Source organism: Dendropsophus ebraccatus, chromosome 7, assembly GCF_027789765.1.
Source record: "Dendropsophus ebraccatus isolate aDenEbr1 chromosome 7, aDenEbr1.pat, whole genome shotgun sequence".
NCBI lineage: Eukaryota > Metazoa > Chordata > Amphibia > Anura > Hylidae > Dendropsophus > Dendropsophus ebraccatus.
Genome location: NC_091460.1, coordinates 125,956,598 through 125,981,943, shown reverse-complemented (window position 1 = coordinate 125,981,943; position 25,346 = coordinate 125,956,598). Strand labels below are relative to the sequence as shown.

General features: G+C 41.7%; 2 protein-coding genes across 5 annotated transcripts in view; one reads left to right on the top strand and one right to left on the bottom strand.

Moving 5' to 3' along the window:
- MANBA (mannosidase beta) overlaps positions 1-8,193 on the top strand; it is a 38,889-nt gene extending 30,696 nt beyond the window's left edge. For all 3 annotated transcript variants that reach the window (XM_069978383.1, XM_069978381.1, XM_069978384.1), the window contains 5 exons: positions 395-559; positions 2,090-2,234; positions 4,081-4,223; positions 6,475-6,732; positions 7,797-8,193. In XM_069978383.1, coding sequence (XP_069834484.1) covers positions 395-559; positions 2,090-2,234; positions 4,081-4,223; positions 6,475-6,732; positions 7,797-8,021 — 936 coding nt within the window. In that variant the 3' untranslated portion in view covers positions 8,022-8,193. The remainder of the gene's footprint in view (positions 1-394; positions 560-2,089; positions 2,235-4,080; positions 4,224-6,474; positions 6,733-7,796) is intronic.
- A 4,606-nt stretch (positions 8,194-12,799) lies between these two features.
- Positions 12,800-25,346, bottom strand: part of NFKB1 (nuclear factor kappa B subunit 1) — a 74,725-nt gene continuing 62,178 nt past the window's right edge. For both annotated transcript variants that reach the window (XM_069978380.1, XM_069978379.1), the window contains 8 exons: positions 21,793-21,994; positions 20,562-20,731; positions 20,072-20,174; positions 17,672-17,796; positions 17,217-17,283; positions 16,435-16,607; positions 16,069-16,213; positions 12,800-14,369 (listed from right to left, as the gene is read on the bottom strand). In XM_069978380.1, the coding sequence (XP_069834481.1) occupies positions 14,200-14,369; positions 16,069-16,213; positions 16,435-16,607; positions 17,217-17,283; positions 17,672-17,796; positions 20,072-20,174; positions 20,562-20,731; positions 21,793-21,994 (1,155 nt within the window). In that variant the 3' untranslated portion in view covers positions 12,800-14,199. The remainder of the gene's footprint in view (positions 14,370-16,068; positions 16,214-16,434; positions 16,608-17,216; positions 17,284-17,671; positions 17,797-20,071; positions 20,175-20,561; positions 20,732-21,792; positions 21,995-25,346) is intronic.

The following is a 25,346-nucleotide window of genomic DNA, read 5'->3' as shown; positions in this document are numbered from 1 at the left end:
AGTTGCCAACCCCTTTAAGTATTTAAATCTGTATAGTCTGAAGGAAAGAAGGGAAAGGGAGGACATGATCGAAACCTTTAAATATGTTAAAGGACTAAAGGTTCAAGAGAGAAGTGTTTTTCTTTTCTGCTGACAATCTCATGTTTAAGTAAAAGTTTTTCCCCCAGATGACAACCACCCACTTGCAGCTCTGAAAGCTAGTAAGTCTACTGTAATTTTTCTGGTTTGCCAAAAAATATTACTTCCGTAATACTCTTCAATGCAAAATTATTTAGCATCACATTCACGTATTCTGGAAATCTACTACATACTTTTGCAGACTTGACTGTGCATTTTCCCCATTGTAATGCCAGTAGTGGAATTCACAGAAAAATCCTACAACTTTCTGCTACAGGTGTCTTCTCCTGAGGACTGGTCTTATTCTAGCAATTTTAGTATCCATCGTCAACATCATGATTCAGGGAATGAGCAAATGATGTACCAGGCTGGTCTCCACTACACAATGCCAAAGAACATCGATCCTTTAAAACAATTTCACGACATTTTGTACTTGACTCAGGTATCATCATTTTTTTTACTAACTAAAGTGTGGCTGGTCTTAGTGTGATTTTTTTTGTTTTGTAGCTTATTTATGTTTTTTTTTTTGCAGATAGTTTCTCTTAACTAGCCCCGGTCTTTATATAAATGATTCACAACTATGACACTGTCACTATATAACAGGCACTAGAAGTATGTACCTCTATCACACACTGATTCTTTTACAGTACTAACAAAGCGAATCACTTGGTTAGCTCGGCAATCTTATCAGCCTGCTGCTTTTGAAGTCCATGCTGCTCCATCCTGGGTGCTTGGAAAAGCTGGATCCAGTCCTGGAAAATCTCTCCCAGGACCGGATCTAGCTTTTCCAGGCACCCAGGATGGAGGAGCACGGACTTCAATGGCAACCGGCTGATAAGCAGCTGCCGAGCTAACAACATTGTCTGAATAAATTCTACACCTCATCACCATCAAGGGCTTCTCCATTACCACCACAAGCCGTAGTAATAGATAAGACCCTGGGGGAATTACAAGCAACATCCATCGCCAAACACCTAGGTGCAATCCCTCTCTATAACCTCAATAAGAGGGAGAGAGTTATTACCACTCGGCCTGTGACAGGATATATCTTCGTTTATTCATCATAACCTCTATCCTCCCTGAGATCCCTTCTCTCCAGGTTGCTCCAGGTTGCTACAGCATAAACAGTACAAAGAAAACCGAATAACCCAATCAGATGATCTTGGTGTTGGTATCCAACGTACAACTTTCCACCTTTCACATGCCACTCCCTGCAGATTATTGCGCTGTACAGATTAGGAATTATCAATCAAGTGAGCTTCTAAATTACATTTCTGTGACCAAAGACAAACCCTAGCAATTATGGGTGAAAAATGAGAAAATTGTATGCAAATTCCTTAAAGAGGATGTACCATCAGGTACGTCTTCTTTAATCTGACCCACGGATAGAACGGCGCCTTCATGGGGAAGCCGGTGCCGCGGTCCGTTTTTTAAAACGCATCCCGGTTCCCGTGTATGGCGCTGTTCTATCCACGCGTAACGGGCCAGCCCACCCCCAGTGGGTGGAGAAGTAGGACTTCAAAGGCAGCAGGCTGATAAGCAGATTGCCGAGCTAACAAAGTGATTGGTTTCATTTGTACTGTAAATTTGCTCATCTCCAGTGCAAACAAAGTAAGTTACCTCCTCCACATCACTCACCTGTCAGGCATTTTGCGTTACCTGCTTTGTCAAGGGCCCTAAAGCAAAACGCATGTCGGGTGACTTAGGTGGAGGGAGGTCATCTAGGGTATTGAGACTTACTTTGTTTGCGTTGTTTGTATGAGAAAATAGCTTATGTAGTGGTAGATAACTACAAGTATAGGACACGATTACACCAACAACATTCACAGATACTCCGAGTCACAATGTCCTGTAATAAGCCAAGTGTGTCCAAGCCTTGTCAGCTTTTCCACCGGATTTAGTCATGGAAGTAAATGACTTTCTCCTGACCTGAACAGATGATAACAGAAGATTGTTCTTTCCTCATTCCCAGGTAATGCAGGCTCAGTGTGTGAAGCTACAAACCGAATTTTACAGACGCAGTCAGAGTGAAATTGTGAATGGACGGGGTTTTACAATGGGTGCACTTTACTGGCAGCTGAATGATATCTGGCAAGCACCGTCTTGGTCCTCAATCGGTACGTCAGAAGCCTACATTTCAGCTTGGCATTGTAGTGTACAGGAGTTGGGGGTTCCTAAGGTTGGGCAGAGAATGGACCCTATATTATATTGACATAGATTTATTAATATATTGGTTTTCCTTTATTGTATTATAGAGAGGAGCCCTGCTGGAGATGGTTCATTATAGCTATTAGGCTGCATTCACACGTTTCGGGAAGTTGTCCGTGCTCACGGACAATTTTACAGTCCATTGCTTTCTATTGGGCTATTCAGATGTTCCGTGATTTCACGGATCCGTGATCCGTTCCGTTAAAAAATAGGACATGTCATTACTCGGAACGGATGCACGGAAAGGATTCCCCATAGAAATCAATGAGATCCGTGCTTTTCACAGATGTACAAGGATGTGACATCAGTGTTCATCCGTGAAAAACACAGATGTGATGTAATCAATGTAATTTAAAATGCTTTAACACAGATCCGTGAAAAAAACTGACACGGATGCAAAACTGATGAAAAACGGACTGTTTTGCACGGATCACGGAGGTAGCTGCCGGACCGCAATCACAGACCAGGAAAAACACCACACTCAGGGAGTTACCATAGCAACACCAGCTGCCTTACTGTACTTCAGAAGCTAGGAGAAAGGTCCAGAAAGAGGGCGGAGCTATTCTAATGAGCTCCCCTCAAGAGGCAGTTGGTACAGGTAACCTCCTCTGAGGGGACGACAGCCTGCGAGGAGATTTCTGTGAGGAGACAGCATAACCACTAACAGAGAGAGTGTGACAAATGGGAGTTGTTGAGCCAAGGAGCCTATTTTATTGATGAACTTGCCAAGAGAGCAAGGCTGATCCACTTTCTCATCAAGGTATTCACGCTGAGGGGCAACTTATCGACATACCCTTAGTTATTTCTGGGGTCCAAAACGTTGTGGCTTACGGCCTGGCCCAGATAACCCTGAAGGACTCCCATTCCACTGGGTTGTGGTTCACTACCTATCCAAGGACGACTCCATATATATCACCATACCTCCAGATTAACATCAGTGACCCATCTCTGGCAGTCGGCCATATTGAGAGATATTAAGCACCAAGAAAACCGTTCAAGTTATATACTTCTTATGCAAGTAAAAGTCACTGTTGTATCTCACTGCCTCGACTCCCTGTTGTCTGAATTATTCTCATCACCATCGGGCTTCTCCATCAACACCTCAGGCAGCAGTAATGGAGAAGCCCCAGGGAGAACTACAAGTACCATCATCACCAAACACCTAGGTGCAGTCCCCTCTGTAACCTCTGTGGCCGTATTTACCTCAGGAAGAGGGAGAGAGTTATTATGACTCTCTCCTGTGGCCGGATATTTCTTCATTTATTCATTTAGACAACATGTTTATGTTAGAACAATAACCTATTTACACAATACAATTGTTTGAGCTCTGGTGTGTTTTACATAAAAGCCTTATGTGTGTGAACAGTCCAATGTTGATGGATGGAAAGGGAATGTTTTTCTATTTAGTTATTGTAACTTTTGGTTTGTTTGATCTTTCTTAGCGATGAGCACAACTTGCGCACGATAGAGTCTGATCCTTCGGCATTTTAATACATTTAGCCCTAGAGAGTTCTGGAAAAGAGGGATACACCCATAGGCCTATGGTTTTATCTATGTTTTCCTGGGCTCCCTGGGATTGCATCCAACTACTTCAGCCACCAGTATTCAAATGCCAAATGATGAGACTCGAGCGTGCGCAAGTTGCGCTCATCTCTAATCTTAATATTTAATGCATATGTGTGACCTAATGCTGAATTCAGACTTAGAATGTTTTGTTATTTTTTTTTTTTATTTTTTTTTTCCGTTGTTTTACAGAATATATGGGCAAGTGGAAAATGCTTCATTATTATGCAAAAGATTTCTTTGCCCCTTTAGCAGCGAGTGCTTTTGAAGACCAGGATACCTTAAACATTTATGGAGTGTCTGATCTGCTGAAGAATTTTTCTTTCAAGCTTGCAGTAAGTTGTGTTTTGTTTTTTTTTTTTTTGATAAATGATAAAGATGATAGATGTAAATTGAATGTATTTGAATAAGTATATTCATCGTACATAGTAGTTCTGATATATTATTATTAATTAGAAATGTGAACCTAGGGGTAAGTTGGTCCTGAATTAAAGGTCCTATTACACTTAACGATTATCGACCGTATTTGGCCGTTACGGACGATAATCGTCTGGTGTAATAGAAGACAACGATCAGCCGACATGAATGATGCTGTTGATTGTTGTTGGCGATTTAATATAGCAGCGATTTGCTGCCGACACTTCGTGGAAGAGGAGCGGCAGCAGCAGACCGCTGCTATCTGCTATGGGCTGCCCGGACGATCTATCGATCCCCGCTCCCCCTGGCTCTCACCAGTTCACTGTCGACGCGTGTAATAGCGCCGGCAGCGAGTGGGGAACGAGGAGCAAGCGAGCGCTGATGGCCCTCGTTTGCACCTAAACATCGCTCTGTGTAATAGGGGCTTAACAGTCTGGTTAATTGCAATGTACAAAACTACAGATGAGCAAAGCGGGCTTCTTTAACCCCTTAAGGTCCAAGCCAGTTTTCGTTTTTGCGCTTTTGCTTTTTCCATTTTATGTTTAAAAGTCCACAGCGCTTGCATTTTTTCACCTAGAGACGTATATGAGCGCTTATTTTTTGCGAAACCAATTGTACTTTGCAATTACAGGCATAATTTTTCCATAAAATATGTTGTGAAACCGGAAAAAAATCATTTGCGCTGTCAAATTGAAAAAAAAAACGAATTTGTTTTGATTTCGGGGAGTTTTGCATTTACGCCGTTCGCCCTATGGTAAAACTGACTTGTTATGCATGTTCCTCAATTCGTTACGATTACTATGATATATAACATGTATAACTTATATTGTATCGGATGGCCTGTAAAAAATTCAAACCATTGTTAACAAATATATGTCACTTAAAATCGCTCCATTCCCAGGCTTATAGCGCTTTTATCCTTTGGTCTATGGGGCTGTGTGAGGTGTCAGTTTTTGCGCCATGATGCGTTCTTTCTACCGGTACCTTGATTGCGCATATACGACTTTTTGATCGCTTTTTATTACATTTTTTCTGGATTTGATGCGACCAAAAATGCGCAATTTTGCACTTTGGGATTTTTTTGCGCTGACGCCGTTTACCGTGCGAGATCAGGAATGTGATTAATTAATAGTTCGGGCGATTACGCACGCGGCGATACTAAATATGTTTATTTATTTATTAATTTATATTTATAAAATGGGAAAAGGGGGGTGATTTGGACTTTTATTAGGGGAGGGGATTTTTTATTAATAAAAACACTTTTTTACTTTTTTTTTTACATACACTAGAAGCCCCCCTGGGGGGCTTGTATATACATAGCACTGATCTCTCATAGAGATCATTGCTGTGTATATACACAGCAAAGATCCATGAGATCGGTCATAGATTGCTAAGAACGGAAGAACGGGCAGAAGAACGGATCCACTAGACACCAGGGATGCTGTGTACAAAGCACTTCAATGCAGCTGTCAGGTTTGACAGCTGCATTGAAGTGCTTAATTAGCCGGCGCGGCAACGGGACCCGCGCCGGCTAACAGAGGCACTGCCCGGCTGCACATGCCAGCCGGGATCAGCGCCGCTCTGAACACCCCCCGCGGCGCCATGACGTATTAGATACGTCATGGGTCGCTAAGGGGTTAAGGTTCATACACAGCCGATCGGGTTAAATTACCCTGAGTGGAGGATTCTCCGCTCCGGGTAGTTAAGGGGGAAGATCAGCTGTCTTAAAAAAAAAAAATGGATTTATTATGTAAAAGCAGGTTGTGGATGGCTGTAATCCATTACGTCAGTGTGTGCACTGCCGTCCACTGACTTCAAAGGAGTGCGTTATTACATTGCAAATATGTCTATTTTTACCTCAAAATTATGACCGTATTTTATAAACATACATAAATCAATCCAGTAAAATATAAAATTGTTATAAAACATCTCACAAGAAAAAAAAATAGTATGCATTACTCTTATACATTTATACCTTATGCCTACATGGTAATATAAGATCCTGCATTTTATCAATGCCATGGGGTATACTTGTAGCCAATAAAAAAAAGTTTCTAAGTTCAAAAGTTTACGCCCCTATCACCTAGTAGGACGTGGCTTTTTTCTATACCTATCTAGTCCTATATGATGATGATGATGTATTTTGTATGTGTGTTTTTTTTCTTTCAGATTACAGTCTACAAATGGGACTCTCTGGTACCAGTCTGTAAGAGAGTGACAAATGAATTTATTTTAAAAGCAAGAACTTCTGGATTAATTTACAAAGAGTCGATTCCTGAACTACTTAGAAGATGTGGTAACACTACCAGGCAACAAAGTGTGGTTGTCTTCTATCTGTTACACGATGGGCACATTTCTGGTCCAAGAAACTGGCATTTTTTAAGTTCTTTGAAGGAGGCACAAGGGCTATTGAAATCTAATATTACTGTAAGTATCACTAAACTATGTTTTCTAGGGAAAAAAAGCAGAATATGGATTCATGCACAGTGCTTTGCAGCATTTTGTTTGAATTTTGTTTGTTTGCATTTTCCCAGGTCAATCAGACCCAGTTTTGATTGACAGATACACTTTATCTTATCCAAGTGATTCAGCTGATATCTCCTGGTGTCCCCTCACCTCTTTGTTCTGGCGCCACTATAATATTTGTATGTTGTTTTTGTAAAGTTTGAACCGATATATGTAATCTAGGTCCTTATGTGCCCTGTAGGCTTTCCTCAGCCCTGTCCTCCCCCCCCATCTTCATTCACGCCTAACTATGCATATTCAAGTAAAGTGATATTTTGTGCGTTTTTAAACCTGACCTGTCAGCAGTAATTTGCTGACTAAAGTAAACGAATTGTACAGTAGGGCTTCTTGCACTGAAATATGAGATGTAACTCTTATTTTAATCTGCCACTCCAGCACTGAGATATAAGCTTTAGAAGTTTTGCATAAAGCCCATGCGATGTTCCTCTGGGCTGCAGGGGCCCAGCAACATACAGCCTCTTCTAATGAATGCCTCTATGCCTGTGTAAACATCCACTCTGTGCACCTTGCTGGGCTTTTGCAGTCCAGGGAATGCCCCTAGGCTTTATCTTTTAATTTGCATAAAACATCTAAAGCTTATATCTTTGCATTGAAGTGACTGATAAAAGTTGTTTTCCCTTATTCAAAGTATGGAGCCCTATTGTATACTGCCTTTACTTTAGTCAGTAAAAAGCTCCTAACAGTTCCGCTTTAAAAAGGCACTTTCATTTCAACTTCATTTAACTTTGCATAAACCAGTTGCATGAAACTTTGTAATATCTCTTATCAGAGAAAAATGCCTCTTTGTACTTTTGCCAGACTATTATGTAATCTGCATGACTATGTAAATCATTGTTAGTATGATTTCTTTCACTTAAAAAATAATGTGATTCCTTCACTTAGGTTTTTGTTTTGTGAAAAATATTAAATTGTGTAATTTGAACGTTAGTGTAATTTGTGATGTTTTTTTTTTTTTTTTAATTCAGGTGTCTATATCCAAAGAAGATGCAGCTTATGTGTTCACACTGATTAGCTCCAGTCCAGCAGCTTTTGTTTGGCTTGATGTCTGGGACATTACAGGGAGGTTCAGTAACAATGGATTTCTTCTAACTGAGGAGAAGACGGTAGTTTTTTTCTATGCCTGGGAACCTACGACAATTGATGATCTAAAGAAGTCTCTGCACATATCCACCATACGGGACATTTATTAATAGTAATGACTGTGTGAAGATTTACAGTCAGGAAAAACTGCAAACAGGCATATCAGCTCACCATTCCTCGATATTTGTATCAATGGCTCTCCAGAAATAAGGCACGCAAGACCTGTTTTGTGGGCCGTGTCCTGTGTGTATAGCTGAGAAAAACAGAAATTTCGGTCTCCAGCTTCTTAAAAAGTTCCAAGCTTTATTGTGACATCATCATCTAAAATCCAATAGTTAAAAACACCCCGACGCGTTGCGAGGTAGACACCTCTTAATCATGGCAAAGTAAACCTAGTTACACAAAAGTATAAATACCTAATGCAAAAAGTGATGCCCTTTGGACGGAACTCCCACAGCCGTGGGTAACACCTGTACAACGAAACCACATGACCTGCTTCTCTGGGGAAAACGTGAACTGGATCGATAAATATAAAATAAATCATTTCTATAATTTAAGCCATTTGGAAATCTTGTATTAAACTTCAAGATCCAGAAAGCTTCACGTTTTCTCAGCAGGTTTTCCCAGCCCCCCCCCCTCTTTTTGGTTTATTTACTTGTTCCAGAGCACTGACCTGTAGGGTCTGATACAGAGCTCCGTGGGTTATCAGAGCTACCTTTTCTGATGTCCCCCAGGTGTTCGCTTATACGAGTTTATAATCTTCTGATACTGGAACCTATGTATTGTAGTCTGCAATCCGTGCATTGGGCAACATAAACAATATGGGAAGTGGAACAATTCAGAAATGATTGTATTGTATGTCTGATCCCCGTGCTGTAAGATGTGACCACTGATTGTTTTTCCACAAACGCACACATGCCGCGTGTTCCCTATTGTGGTTATGCTCAGTGTTCAATACACTTGGAGACAACAGATTTCCAATAGTCTTACCTCTCCGAGCTACGCATCTAACTACTGGGGTAAGTATTTGTTCACACTTATAATCCTGATAGAGCATAGGTAGATACTTCTGTATGATGTTACAAATGTCTTTATATTGGGGGCTGTACATGGTGGAAAAGGTAAGGGAAAATTTCTTTCTATTATTACTGTTTTGTTCTGCATCAACATTAACCATTTCATTACCACTAGTCCTATCTCTCAGATGATATGATCTATTTTGTTTCTCAGCTATTCTCCTAGCACGTTCTATTACTTCACTTTTATATCCTTTAGCTTTTAACCTAACTGTCAGATCCTGTACCCCTTTGTCGTAGCTGTCTGTGTCTGAACAGTTGCGGCGTGTCCTTATAAATTCCCCTATGGGGAGATTCCGTGTCACATGTGGAGGATGGCTACTCCTAGCATGTAGTAGACCATTGCCTGAACTGGGTTTGCGAAAAAGGCTGGTGTGAATAGTGCCATCTACCAAACTTAGCGTAAGGTCTAAAAAGGAAATTGACTCCAATCAATCTGTATTCAAAAGTGAATCTAAGGTTTAGTGTGTTAGCATTAATGTAACGCAAAAAGTCTTGTGCCTGTGTTTCTGTACCCAACCATACCAGGAGGAGGTCGTCTATGTCGGTGCGGCATGTGTGCGTTTGTGGAAAAACACACAATCAGTGGTCACATCTTACAGCACGGGGATCAGACATACAATACAATCATTTCTGAATTGTTCCACTTCCCATATTGTTTATGTTGCCCAATGCACGGATTGCAGACTACAATACATAGGTTCCAGTATCAGAAGATTAAAAACTCGTATAAGCGAACACCTGGGGGACATCAGAAAAGGTAGCTCTGATAACCCACGGAGCTCTGTATCGGGTTTTTCTAAACACTTCATTGATTGCCACAATAGTAGCGTAGTAACCCTACAGGTCAGTGCTCTGGAACGAGTAAATAAACCAAAAAGAGGGGGGGACTGGGAAAACCTGCTGAGAAAACGTGAAGCTTTCTGGATCTTGAAGTTTAATACAAGATTTCCAAATGGCTTAAATTATAGAAATGATTTATTTTATATTTATCGATCCAGTTCACGTTTTCCCCAGAGAAGCAGGTCATGTGGTTTCGTTGTACAGGTGTTACCCACGGCTGTGGGAGTTCCGTCCAAAGGGCGTCACTTTTTGCATTAGGTATTTATACTTTTGTGTAACTAAGTTTACTTTGCCATGATTAAGAGGTGTCTACCTCGCAACGCGTCGGTGTGTTTTTAACTATTGGATTTTAGATGATGATGTCACAATAAAGCTTGGAACTTTTTAAGAAGCTGGAGACCGAAATTTCTGTTTTTCTCTGAAGATTTACAGTGCCTGGTTCAAGAAACTTTGCAAGAATGTACAAATTTTCAGCATTAAAAAAATTCTTTGAATTGTTTCATCGTTTTAATACAGAATGTTTCTGTGTTAATTTTTTTACATTCTAAATGATGGATTTGACTATTAAAGGGCTGGTGTCACAAAGAGAACTAGGTCTAAACTGACGCTTTATTCGAAATAAAACACATTGTACTTGCATTTATTAAAAATGTATTATTTGAGATAGGGGGAGATTAATTAAAAGTTGTGAAATATACACTGGTATAAACTGCCCATAGTAGCCAATTACAGCCCAGCTTACAACTCTGGTAAAATGAAAGCTGAGCTGTGACTGGTTGCTGTGTGCGGTTCACACCAGGGTATATTTTACACACTTTATAGGGGAACTCCAGGTAGAGGTAAAAAAAAAAAAAAATGAAACTTCTGCAGAAGCATAACGCATTACTTACATATCTATGCCCGTTTTGAAACTACCAAAAATCCATTTGTTTTGGGGGGTTTTCTTCTGTATTGTGTTCCTGTACTTCCTGGTTGAGCAGTTCCCAGAATGCAATGCTTTCCCTCAGCTGTTAATCACAGTCCACAGTCCTTGCAGCAGCTACTTCTGGCCGGTCAGAGATGGTGAATCAATCAGGGGATTCAGCCAAGCCCCCTGTGACATCACGCCCTGCCCCGTCTGCATCATCAGCCTGTGCTTAGCAAACACACGCAATGTGAGATAGAAACATGGAATTTTTGTCTCCTAAGGGGGTATAGCAGTTGGGAGCAGGGGACAATGTGAATTGGCACAGAGGCCATTTTTCTTCACTTCCTGGATTTCTATCAGCTACCAGTGTGGCAGAACCTTACAGATATGGTAATACATTATATAGACACATCTATATAACTTTTAACGTACTTTTAATAGAAAACAAATTTTCCTTATGTGGAGTTCCCCACAATCTGGGCTATAGACTCGCTAATACCCTATGTGTCTGCTTTGTTTTGATAACCTGTTGCCCTTGGTTATGGCCCACCTTCGTGCATCCAAGTTGGGTCACTCATGCTGAGTTCAGTTGTTGTCTCCTGATCTGTCTCATAAGTACTGGCAGTAGTTTTTTTTACTCCCCCCCCCCCCCCCCCCCCAGCTATAAATCTCGTGATCTCAGTGATCGTTCACAGCTGGTCTCAGGGCTGAGAGCCTGTGCAGTCATGGCTTTTGACATGACAAAACTTAATGGCACTTTAATATATGGCATAAATGCTTCATTGTAAGGAACCCAACTGTGTCTCCCACTAAACTCCCTGCACTATGCATACACATTGACCTGTTTTCATTGTACTATGTTGGCGATATCGAAAAAGGGGGGGGGGGGGGGGTGCTACAGAGCCAGGAAAATAGATTGGGGTCACGCTCATTTCCAGCACAGTGTGTTTGTAGCCATGAATACCCAAACTAGAGGGTGCAGAGTGGATTTTACTGCTGACTGGGCCAGTGGACATGTGGTGGTCCAGTGGCTGCACCCTATGCATTTGCGAGGTGATCCGTCATACTTCATGGGTCAGGCCTATGGCCTATAGTCTGTGACGCTGATCCTGGCTGGGCAATCGTATACTATGGGCTTTAGCAGCCCTGACAAGTGCAAGCTAAGTGGAAAACAAAGTCAAAATAATATAAAATGTTGTAATTGTACTGACTTGAGGAATGTAGATAACATGTCAGTTTTTACCACGTGAACAGGAGTTGTAACTCAGTGTTTGTGCCATACTCTGACATGTCTCACCACTGCTTTTTCCTTCATAAATAATCTCTGCCGCCTGTCCTGCTCTCTCCTCTCACACTGTCAGCTTGTGTCTCTGATTGCAGATCAGTCCTCTGTAGGCAGTTTATGTCTGAAATAGAGTCTGTGTAGAGACCAACAATAGTTTATTTTTCCTTGGTTCGATTCCCCTGATGGAAATGAAATACAGCTATTTATTTTTTTTCCTCATTGAACACAACTATATAAAAGTATTTTTAAAACTAATTTAGACCTGATTGGGAATTCTTTGCACTTTTTAGAAAAAGATACAATTTAAAGAAAAAGCCAAAATTAATTTGTATGCAAACATTGGTTGGCGCATTCCTGTGTGTTTTTTTTTTTTAATGCACACACATTTTGAAGGCAGATGTCTGTGCTATGTACAAACTCCTCATATCGCCCTGTTTTTTCCCACAGTATTTGTATGTCATCTGTCTTCACACATGCAGTAAACAATGTAAATTCATAATTTAATTACAGTAATTGATCATTTCATTGTAGTAATAAATGAAATGAAATTAATTTCATTGCTGCCTAGCCGATTTGCATTGCGTCAACACAATGAAACTGTGAGAGTTTGTATTTTTCTACAAGGTATGCTATGTATTCTCAATATTCTTATGTAGATTCTGATAGTATAGTAGTTGTTTCTGGTGTGCAGCATATGTTTTTAACACACTTGAGGCTAAAAAAAAAAAATGGATTATCAAAGTGTAAGGGTCTAGAAAAAATAAAACCGGCAGGGATTTATTATTTTATTATAAAAAGCACAATATAAAAACCTTTTTGAAAATATATATTATTAAGAAATTAAAACAAAGACCTGAAAACGGTTACAATGTGTCACGGGTATTTCTGGGACCAAAAACATTTTTCAAATGAATCCACTGAGCACAGCTGAGCCCTTTATTAATATACTTTTTTTTTTTTTTTTTACTTGTATGAAACATGGGGAGGAATAGACTCACTGAGCTTACATACATCAAATTTTTCTTGCAACCTTGCAGACCTACGCATTCTTCCTCCTATTGAGAAAACTGCCTGCACAGTCCTCTTCTGTTCCAATTGTTTGGCTTCATGAATCTAGTGCCTAAGGGTCCTATAAGACGTAGCTATTTTTACCGATTAGCGATCGCAGATGATGTTGTTTAACGTTAACCTGAAATCGTTCACCATATTACACAAAATGATAGTCGGTAGTTACATTCGTTACTACAATCTTTTACTCCATCTGATCCCAGCAAATGAAGGAACAATGTGGAATTTCACTGAACGATTAGTGAACGAATGTGGAATTACATTGAATGATTAACAATGATTAATCGTCCTAAGTAACAGACTGCCCAGATCCCGCTTGGAATTCCGGGATTTAACCTATTACCTAGGCTGAACCCCCGAATTTCAGGCGGTACCCGGGCAGTCTCCTCCTTCCTCACGGACCGGTAAGACATCAGCAATCAAATGCGAAAGGTTTGTGAATGTTCGAGTTCGATCGAACCTAAGATTTCCCGAGGTTCGATCAACTCTAAGTAATAGGGCCATAAATTTACCACTGAGCATATGTCAGCTGCATAACAGGCTTGTGGGGGGCTGTGGGTGGTGGATGTAATCAAGCCTAAAGCCATGGAACAGAGAAGGATGGTGCTGCACGTTTACCCAACGGGAGGAGGAGTGAGTTGGCTGCGTCAAACAAAAAGTCAGCAGTACATACCTTCCAAGGCTTAATGGGGGTGGGCAGGCTGAATGAGAAAGCTTACATACAAAAGAAATAAATATATGTATAGTAATAAAGGATTCAGCTATGCCCAATGAACTAATTGGGAAATATTTATTTTTGGGCCCCAGACTACTTTTAGTATGTATTCCACAGCAATATGTAAATAATTAAGTCACAAACCTCTCTACTGGCAATTCATTGAGAAAATTGGAAGAGCATTCTCATTTTTAACTCTGTTAGGTCGAACAAACCTCAAAAGGCGCAAATATTCAAGCCCCTGTGCTAAGTGCGAGTTGAAACACATGAAATTCATTATCTTTGGTTATGCATGTTGAAGTCTATATGATCCAGGTCAGCAGTCTCTCAGCGGCTCTAGAGTCTCCAGTGTAAATCAGTCACCATGATCCTTCCTCATTGAACACTGATTGTGTCAGATAAGAGGAACATCAAGTTCCGAATGGAGTTCTGAGAGTCCAGACCCTACTTTCTGAAATTCACAATGTGAAAGGTTCAGCTTTCTAAAGGATGTTTCTACCCCGCTGTCACACATGCTGTCATGGTACTGTTGCTTGTATTCATCAGATGCTGCTGTCTCGGGATCTAAATAAAAGAGAACAACAAGAAATTCTGAGTTTAGAGGGAAAAACTTTAAAATGCTCAGACGGTGTAAAAGAGTTAGGGCCCTATTACACAGTAACGATAATCGTCCGAATCGGCTCCATTCGGCCAATTATCGCTCGGTGAAATAGAGAGAACGATCAGCTGATGATCGTGTCATCGGCTGATCGTTCATTTAGGCCAGACCTAAAATCATCATTCCCCCACCGCGCATTGCTACTGTGAAATAGCGGCGGGCGACCGACGATTTGAGAAGCATCATACATTACCTCCCCGGGTCCCGCACGCTCTAGCTTCAGAATGGCCTGTCAGCTGACGGAGCGCTCCGGCCAATCACAGGCCGGGACCGTCGCGAGTGTGGCCTGTCAGCTGACAGGCCATTCTGAAGCTAGAGCGCGCGGGACCTGGGGAGGAAGACAGAGCGGAGAAGAAGACCTGACAGGTAATGTATGCTGCAAGGGCTGCAAGGACATCGGTAACGATGTCCCTGCAGCCCTTGCTCAACGATCATCGGGCCGTGGAATAGGCCCAGTAAACGAGCGGCGATCTAGCAGATCGGCGCTCGTTTACAACGTTGATCGGGCCCTCCTCGGCCCGTGAAATAGGACCCTTAGAGGCAGATTTAGGTCCCTATGACATGGAGCGATTATCTGGTGAATTGGGCCGATTCAGGCAGATATTGCTCCCTGTAGTAAAGACAACCATTAGCCAAAGAGTAGAGATGATCGAACATCGGGAATTTTGAGGTTCGATGGAAACTTCGTCATTTGATTCCCGCTGCCTTCCTGTTTCATTGGGAAGGTGGAGAAAGCCCCAATACCGCCTGGAAAACAGGGATACAGCCTATTACCTAGGCTGTATCCCTGTTTTCCAGGCGGTACTCGGGCTGTCTCCACCTTCCCCATAGAACAGGAAGGCAGCGGGAATCAAATGACGAAGGTTCGAGTTTGATCGAACTTGAAAATTCCTGATGTTCGATCAACTCTACCAAATAGTCGGTCATCGACTGATCATTGTCTTTATACATGTTTAGAAATCATCAGCCGTTGACCATGCATCTCTAAATGTAATAGCAATGTGCAGCCGACGGCTGATGACACTGTAAAATAATATAAAAGATTGTACTTACATATATATTATACTTACATGATCCCTGGTGTCCTCCTGGCTTTTTCCTGCTCACCGCAGCTGCTGTTGGAGCTTCTGAACCTGTTTTTGGAGTGACAGGCTGCTCAGCCAATCACTGGCCATGGTGCTGTCCCATCTGTGACTGGCTGAGCGGCCTGTGACTTCCGAGACAGGTTCAGAAGCTTCAACAGCAGTTGTGGTGAACAGGCAGGAGGACAACAAGGAGTGTGGAGTGATAAGAATATATTTAATTAATTACAATATACAGCAAGGACTTCATGGACATTCCTAAAAGTGCTCAACCAAGCGGGGACTGCGGTGGGACACCCTAACAATTCATCAGCTGGTCCATGACGTACTGAGGCCGGACCAAAATGACTTCCAGCGGCTGGCAGAAAGAGGTAAGGGCAGCGCTACGGGGGCACATGGATGGGTAAATTCACATTCTTTATTAGGTTCCTGCACCCCCCCTGCCTGCCTCAGATTTATTAGTTTCATGGGACGTCTTCTTTAGAACATACGCAGTAGCTCCAGAATCCATTGACAAACTTACCTTTTTCTTGTGCCTGCGCAAGTGGATCCGAAGTTTTTGGTGTGTGTTTAGTGCTTGGCTGTGACTGTTCAATGATATCAATAGCTTCTGTAAAAGACATTGCTTTAAACGCAGTAAGAAGTTCTGCTACCGTACCTCCCGAAACCTGTAGTATGGTGAGAACACAAACAATAGCTGCTGTCATTTAACTAAAGCATATACAGAGATACAGATCTAATTAGGTGGGGGTCACACTGCGTTTTTGCAGTCCGGTTAACGTACACACTTTATGGAAAAAAATGGATACAATTGTGTGGAATCCATTTCTCCATTGATTTCCACTATTAAAAAAAACCCATCAAAGGGGGTACACATATTCGTACTTACCTCAAAATTATCCAGTAACGTTTTAGAAGGAGAAGGGCTTAACCTGAAGGCATTATTTAAAATTCCCAGGCCAAGGTGCTGTGCCAGTGTGGACCAGTTCTTGTCGGCATCTTCACTTTGTAACAATGAGTAAAGTTTTTGCTTTGAATCTTCACCGAGGTTGTTCATGTCTCCTAGAAAATAGAGTATTTTAAAAACGTTATGTGGTTGTCTGGACTATGAACACCATTTTTAAGGGGAATTATCAGCAGGTTAGATGAATCTAACCTGCTGATAGCCCCCTAATGAATACGGGGTGTTGAGAAAGAAGCTGTCTCTTACAGTGCTTCTTGGTGCTGTTCCTGTGCAGTTAGGAGCATTGCCCCACCCCATTGCGCAGATCCATCCTGCTTGCTCCACTGATTATCATTAGAAGGAGCGGGCTGGCATGGTGGGGGTGGGGCAGTGCTTGTAACGGTGCTCTGAGCCATGGATTCAACCATAACTGCATGGGAACGATGCCAAGGAGGAAGGTAAGACACATACCTTCCTCCTCGGCGCCCTGTGCGCATTAGGGGCCTTTCAGCAGGTTAGATTTGTCTAACCTGCTGATAGTTCCCCTTTAAAATCCCAACGTTCACAGCTATTATCTACTGGCTATAGCAAAATACAGTGTGCTCCCCGTCTTCTATGGTTTCTTAGGTCTAACTTATTTAGAGTGACCACTGAAGCATAATTTATAGATTATAGATTGTAACCACACAAGGATGGGTGTTACTGATGTTCAGGATTACGATGCATACCTTGTAATGGGTTTTCTTCAGAAGATACTGGGGATATATATGGTTTTCCATTAAGGATTTCAAAAACCTGTAAAACATCACGCAAGAAAGGTGAAAATGAAATACAAGAAAAATCTTTACTTAAAGCTGAAGTCTTTTTTTCAACCAAAAACACAGAAACTGTGCAAATCTTTCCATTATAATTTTGCCCAGTCAGTTCCATTCCTGATTCAGGTTGAAAAAATACTAAACAAAAGACTGACAGTACTATGTGTGAACATGGCCTTTAACTGTAAAACATTGCAGTATGTCAACTGTGTTGTTCTCTATATAAGTGTGGGGGTTCTATGCTGATTTATGATCACATCAAAGCTCAGCTATGGTCATAAATGAGCTTAGACAGGAAGAGGACAGGAGAGATAACTACATTAGTAACTCCTTTATCTTGTACACAGGGAAAGACAACTTTTGCTTACCTCATCATTGATGGCCATATCTAGTGGCTTTGTACCAGGGACAATTCCTTCATCTACGTCACCATCATCCTCTGTGCTCCCAGGAATATACAGGGGTTCAAAATTTTCAATGAAAGAATCAGCACCTGGACAATAATATATGTTAGGCTATATTAAATAATTTTTCAGTACCCCTACCAATGTCTAGATTTAGGCTGAGCACTCCCTGACTCACTTCTATCTCCCATTCTTGAACCTGCCGCATTTGATTGCTGATGCCTTCCCGGCTCGTGGGGAAGGAGGAGACTGCCAGGGGACTGCCTGGAATTCCAGGTGGTCCCCGGACACTCTCCTCCTTCCCCACAGACCAGGAAGGCATCAGCAATCAAATGCGGCAGGTTCGAGAATGGGAGTTCGATCGAACCTACGATTTTCCGATGTTCGATCATCTCTAATGACTTCCACTTCCATTATAAATCTATAGACCAAGGGGCACATTTATTAAAGATGGTGCTAAGCGCAAATTTAAAAAATATGTGCAAATTTTTGTGCAAGGCCCCCCGTGCACAAAATCTGTGCAGTTCTTTTAAAGTTTGCGCCATATGGGCCGGGAGGGAGCATGGCATTGTGTGCAAGGAGACGCGTCCTCCCTGTGCGCAAAATGAATCAATTTTTTTAACTCAGATTAGCCACAAAAAATTAAACAGGCAAAAAATCTATGCCGACTATATTTTAGCCGGTTGTGCAGCAACCTCAGCTATGCTGGACTTATCAAGAGGAGTGCACCTCTTAATACATTTAGCAGCGAGAAGCTGGGGAAATTTAAGATGTGCGCAAAAAAAAAGTGCACAACAGAGATGGTAGAAAACCAGAGCGTAAAGTGCTCAGCTGTGCACTTCTCTACAGCGATGTCGCCACAAAAATGGCTACAATGTAGATATAGGATTGAGATATACAGCTGCCCCCTACTGTAAAGTATACATCCGAGATGCAGAAATAGAGGAAATTAGCGCCAGGCTTGAGGCTTGAGCTGTCTTTTGCTTCCCACACAACCCTTTTAATGACAGGGACACTTGCATATGAACATTTTTCCTTCATACCCAATACATTTATAGCACAATGGACTATATTATAATGGATAACAATCTTTTTAATGCAGGAAAATAAAGTTGCTTTCTCTATATCAAACCCGGGCATTGTACATCCCTTGGGCCACATCTGGCCCGCATCCCCTTTCAGCATCCCTATAATGAAGCAGCTGTGCAGCTTCTAGGGCTGTGCTGCCCCTGTAATGTTCAGGCCACGCAGTGCAGTGCAGGGTGAGCGGGCTGAATACAAGGAGGAGAATAGAGCAGAAGGACCTGTCAGCGTTTTATACATCAAGGGGCATTATAACTATGGGTGGGGGTCTGTATACAGCAGGGGGCATTATTACTATGGGTGGGGGTCTGTATACAGCAGGGGGAATTATTACTATGGGTGGGGGTCTGTATACAGCAGGGGGCATTATTACTATGGATGGGGGTCTGTATACAGCAGGGGGAATTATTACTGGGGGTGGAGGTTGTATACATCAGGGGGCATTATTATTATGGGGTTGCTGTAATTGTAGGGGGGCATTATTACTATGGGTGGGTGGGGGGGTCTGTTCACAAAAGGGGATTATTATTACTATGGGTGGTGGGGTGCAGCATAGCAGGGGCCATTATTACTATGTGGGAGGGCACAGCAGGAGGTATTACTACTATGTTGGTGGGGGACATATTGGGGACATTATTACTATATGGGAACACAGCAGGGGACATTGTTACTCTATGGAGACACAGCAGAGGACATTACTACTATATTGGCTTTTTAAAAGGAAATATTATTACTATATGAGGGATCCTACATAAGGGGGAAACCCACATACCTACTCACTTTGCTGTGCATGACACCAAACAGCTTAATTACTACTGTATGGGACCCTATAGGTAGGAAATAGGGAAGAAGGTTGAAGGAAAAGTGCGGAGCCTAAGATGTTTGTCTGGCAGGTTCTGAAGAGATTCATTGTAGCTGGAAGAAATCATCATGGAGGTCTGGGCTGGATGGAGAGGAAAAGGGAAAGTGACACCTTAGATTAAAGAAGATGTCACCTGTGAGTCACTAAATTTTTTGTATTTTCTAGAACATTATTTCATAGGGGTCCCTATTTGATAGGGAATTACGTATATTAGTCTGGCCCTCGAAAACCTTTTCAATTTGTAATGTGGCCCCATGGGAAAATGTATTTTCCACCCCTGCTCTACCTGGTCATACAAGATAGCGAAACAGCTATATAGTAATTGTAGTACTGCAATTCAATCATTATTAGGGACAGAACCTTCACCTCTAACAGTACAAAGACATCTATGGCAGACCAACGAAACCACATGGTAGTACCTGCTGCTTTCAGGAGCGCCGTCAGCTTTGCGGAGCCTCTTCCAGCTGCTATGTGGAGAGGGGTATTTCCATCATACGTTGTACTATCCACACAAGCATCTCCCTAATGAATATAAAATAATACATACTAATACAAATAATAATATAAACTCTATACATGAATAGAGAATACAGATAACAGATAATACAGACTTTATACACACATTATAGAAATAACATTGTAAGGCTATAAAAAAAAGGGTAATGCATTGATCTACTAACATCTATATGATACAATAGAATTTTTTAGTTTGTGACATCTGACTCCACCATGCTTAGTGCCATACACAGTGTGCTACAATGACATTAATAGTCATAAAAGGACTTTCTTATTCTATTAATAAGTCTATTTTTTAGTACCTAGATTTCTTGAAATGCAAATTCATAACATGAAAATACCATATTCACTGCCTTTCACTGTCATTTTTATACATGTATATACCAAACTCACCTCAAGGAGAAGACAGCCTGCCAGGGAGATGTTGTCTTGCTCCACGGCCAGATGTAGGGGGCTTCTGCCGGACTTTTGCTCCTGTGCATTCACATCTGCCTTTGCTGATATCATTAGTCTGAGACACGGCATGCTATTTGCGATAACTGCTTCATGAATCGCATTCAGTCCTGTATGAAAACAGAGTAGGGCCAGTTCACAAAGAGTAAAACTGGTGGAATTCCGTGGTGGAACTCTCCGCCATGGAATCCCGCCAGCCTCCGTGTCATACAGGCAGTCTATGGGAGAGCTCGCGCGCCTCCTTTCACGGCGTGGAGAGAGGGTGGCGCGCAAGCTCTCCCATAGATTGTATGACACGGAGGCTGTGGAACTCCACCGGTTTTACTCCGTGTGAACTGGCCCTTATAGATGTAGCCATTTTAATGACTGGAAAGCATTCTCACACAGCTTGATTCTCTGTCATTTAAATGTCACTTTTCAGAAATCAATCAAGTATCAATAGTGCAAGCGATTTGGTAATAGGTTTTATTAAGCATAAGAGTTTCCTCCTGTACTCAAAAAGCTGTTTTCCAACCCCCTCCCCCCCCCCCCTTACTTCTGAAGATGCAGGATTTCTGTGTCCTTTATGGTCTATGGAAGGGGGAGGGGCTGAGGGGGATGAGTGAGCACAAAGAGGAGAAAAGGCAGCCCTGCACATAACAACATCCTGAAATCTAAACTCACCAAGATCCCAGACAAGCACTGACCTTTTTGACCTCTGAATTCAGCATTTTATGTGGCCAGACAGTCTTCAAGTGGCAGGGCTATTTCTCTCCTCCTCCTGCTCACTCATCCCCCTCGGCCCCTCCCCCCTCCATAGGTTATATTGGACTCAACAGAACCCGTCTTCACTTTGCTCCTCTGCAATGAAGACGACTCTGCCTGATAATGCAAATGATTGATCAACGGAGTCGTGTCACAGAGGGGAGCGGAGATCACCACACTGGGGGCCAACGGTCCGCCCCCAGTGCACTGGAATAGACTGGCGCCATGCAGTTAAAAAAAAAAAAAAGGACCATGCCACCAGCATCCCCGCACCAGCGCCGGTCTGTTGATGTAAAAAGCCCATAGCAATGTACCTGGTGGTACATTCGTTTTAAGCAGTGCGTGAGCAAAAGACAGTGCGTGAGCATAGCTTTTAGGTGTTTAGTAACTTTTAGTAAGTTTTGAGATAGGGGAACCAGGTTCTTACCCTCATTATTAGAATGATTGATGATCTCTGTTATCTTGGGGTGATTTAGGAGAACACTCAGGCTCTCTGCATCTCCTTTTTTGCATGCAAGATGCAGAACAGAATTTCCATTGCGGTCTAACATTAATGGGTCTCCTCCTGCTTCTAGGATATCTTGAACAACGTCAGCCTGATGAGTGATGACGGCCAAATGTAATGGAGTCTACAAATTTTCAAAGAGATTTGTATGATAGACTTTTTGTGTTTAAGGGGAGTTACTTTGTTAAATGGCCATTTTCACTAATGCCGCCATATTAACTCCTAAAGGGGTATACCACTCGGACATAATTTTTGATATATTGCTGCCTATAGTGAGGCTAACAACTAATTTCATACTTCCTTCTAGTTCTGAGCTGATGCTTTCTGCTGACACAAAAATCTGTGAGTGAGCTTTTCTCTCTGTCTCCCCCTCCACACCCCTACCTTCTAAAATTGAGCTGATGTAAACAAGTCACTGACTGGCTTTAGCTGCAACATTATAGCTTCTCTGTAATGCTTGGAGGGTAGATCAGAGGCAAATTTGCTAATGAACTCACTGTGATTAACCCTCCCAGCATTATAAAAAGCTACAATGTTGCAGATAAAGCCTGACAGGTGCTTGTTTACATTAACCATCTCAGAAGGGAGGGGGGAGAGAGGGGGAGACAGAGAGAAAAGCTCACACACAGATTTTTGTGTTTTCAGCAGAAAGCAGCAGCTCAGAACTGGGGGAAGGAGACTGATGGTAGTATGGAATGAATTGTTACTTTCACTATGAGAAGAAACATCAAAAGTTATGTTTAAGTGGAATACCCCTTTAACATTAAAACACATAAAATTAGGCAATGGTTGAAACACAACCTTAACCTGACACTGTCTATAGTTATAATAAAAGCATTCTGCTTTTTATTGGGCAAAAACATCCACAACTGGTATATTATTCTAACTATATATCACTCTTTTTAATATCTAACCATGATAATTTAAAAGAAGCGGCCCCATGGAATAACTAATGGCAGAGTGACATAATCAAGAGCTGGTTGAGGGTCGGAACATGCAGATCCCGACAAATTATAACACTGACTAAACTCTAGGAAATGTTAAAAGTTTTAGCAGGGACAGTGCCCATTTAAAGTGTACTTGTCCCAGTGAAAGGTTTCAAACCTCTATGTGCAGACGCAGCTGCCAGCGGAAATTCAGGTTGCTGCTGTGACAATATCCTGAGCATTGGCAAGTTCCAGGCATGTTCCTTATTAGGAAGAATAGAGCTTGTACATGGAACCTGCCAATGTTTGGGATGTTTCAACAACAACCTGAACTTTGGCTGGCAGCTGCGTCTGAATGCAGAAGTTGAAAACCTTTCACTGTGACAAGTACTCTTTAAGGCTATGTTCACACAGTATTTTTGCTACCAAAACCAGGTGTGGATTGAAAAGACAGAAAGGCTATGTTCACACACTTAAAATTTAGTGGATGGCCGTCATTTAACGGCAAAAAAAGCCATTATTTTATCTGTTTTGAAATAAAAGCCATTTTTTGCCATCAAATCCACTCAATTTCAACAGTGTGTGAACATAGCCTTTCTGTGTTTTCAATCCACTCCTGGTTTTGGTTGCAAAAATACTGACCAAAATACTGAACATAGCCTAAAACTCATATCTATGACAAGACAATCATCAAACCTAAAAGGAATTGAGCAGTTGGGCCAAGTTACCAGTCAAGATGAAGAAATCTAATTTTGGATTTCAAACTAAAATGCACTGTAGGTATTTTATTGTACAACGGTACCTTGGTTTAAGAGTAACTTGGATTAAGAGCGTTTTGCAATAAGAGCTCACAGTTTTTCAAAATTGTAACTTGGTTCAAGAGCATTGCTTTGGTTTAAGAGCTCCCTGTACTGAGTGGGGGAGGGGCATGGTCTGCATAGCGGGGTCTACAGCACTGTACTCTGACCCAGGAAGTCTCCATCACCTTCCAAATCATAGCAGATCTACTTTAGGCTGGGAAGCGGAGTGTGGAGGTAATCTCTTTATAGCTGTAATCCCTCTCTCCCCGGTCAGAGAGTTCTGTTATACTGTGCTCACCCTATACCTTGCTCATTCCTTCATGCCCCCTGCAGTCTTTGTCAGTCCTTGTGTTTCCCATCCTCTCCATTCTCACTATAATGTGCCTGCACTTACACTCAGCTATACACACTGCTGCTATTAAGTGCCTGCACTTACACTCAGCTATACACACTAATATAATGTGCCTGCACTCACACTCTGCCATTCACACAGCTGTATAGAAAATATTCTGTCACTGTCCTCCTGCACAGCTCTGGGATTCTCAATTCCTGATTGGTCCATGATGAGCACACACCCCTTCCCCATTGCTGTCATGTGACCACACAGACCTCTAACAGCAGCCCTACTTCTCTATGCTAGCCTGTTGTACTACCCTCCTGCATTATGGAGATCTGCAGCTCCATCCTGTATCTACAAACTACTGCTGTTTTTCACATTTATTCACTTACTATATATTATACTCCACATGCTGATTGTTATACTGTACAGTAACTTATTACATAACATATTCAGCTGTTTCTCATTGTTTGTTTCATCTGTTTTACATGTTATTTGGAATTTTTAAAAAATCATTATTTTAGGGTGTTGAACCAATTGTCTGCATTTTATCGATTTTACATAGGAAAATTTGCTTTGGTTTAAGAGTGAATTTGGATTACAAGCACGCTCCCGGAACGAAATTATGCTCGTAATCCAAGGCACCGCTGTACTATGTAATATGAAATTAATATTATAATAATTAATTCATAATATAATAATATGAAATTAAGCTATTATGACTTACTCTGAAATGCTCAGCGTTTCAGAGAAATCATAGCTCCAAAAGCTCAGACAGAGGTAAGTAGTCATGAGGGGGCAGTCCCCACAGCTGCTGTACAACATACTGACCTTGAGTGACAACTCTCCCCCTATATACACGTGTAATTCACAGCCAGTGGATCTAGTGGGGAGCAGCTACTGGGACCACTCTAACATTTAGTTTCCCCAATACTAATAAAACTAAGATTTCTCTGAAACATCCATGTACTTCACAGTAAATCATAGTTTGTTGTATTACCAAACCTTAACTTTGATTCTGTTTAGGTTCAAGCTTGCCCTTAAGGAGTCACTGTCATTAAAATAACTTTTGACATGTCATCAGGTATTGATCTCAAAGAGTCTCACTGCTGCGACCAGGAGATATAGCCGGGGAGAGAGAGTGTGGCCACCCTCTAATTACAACAAAGTATAAGCTTCATAGACTTATACTGTTGTAATTAGCCGATCAGAAGATACAGCAGGGGAGTGGATCACCAGGCCACAGGGCTCTCTCCCCGGCTATATCTCCTGATCACATCGGGTCTCATGCCTGATGACATGTCAAAAGTTATTTTTAAAGACAGGTACGCTTCAAACGTGAAATTAAAAAAAAGTAGTTACCAAATGCTATTTATTCCAGATAATACAAAATCTTTCAATCTTTCAAAAAGT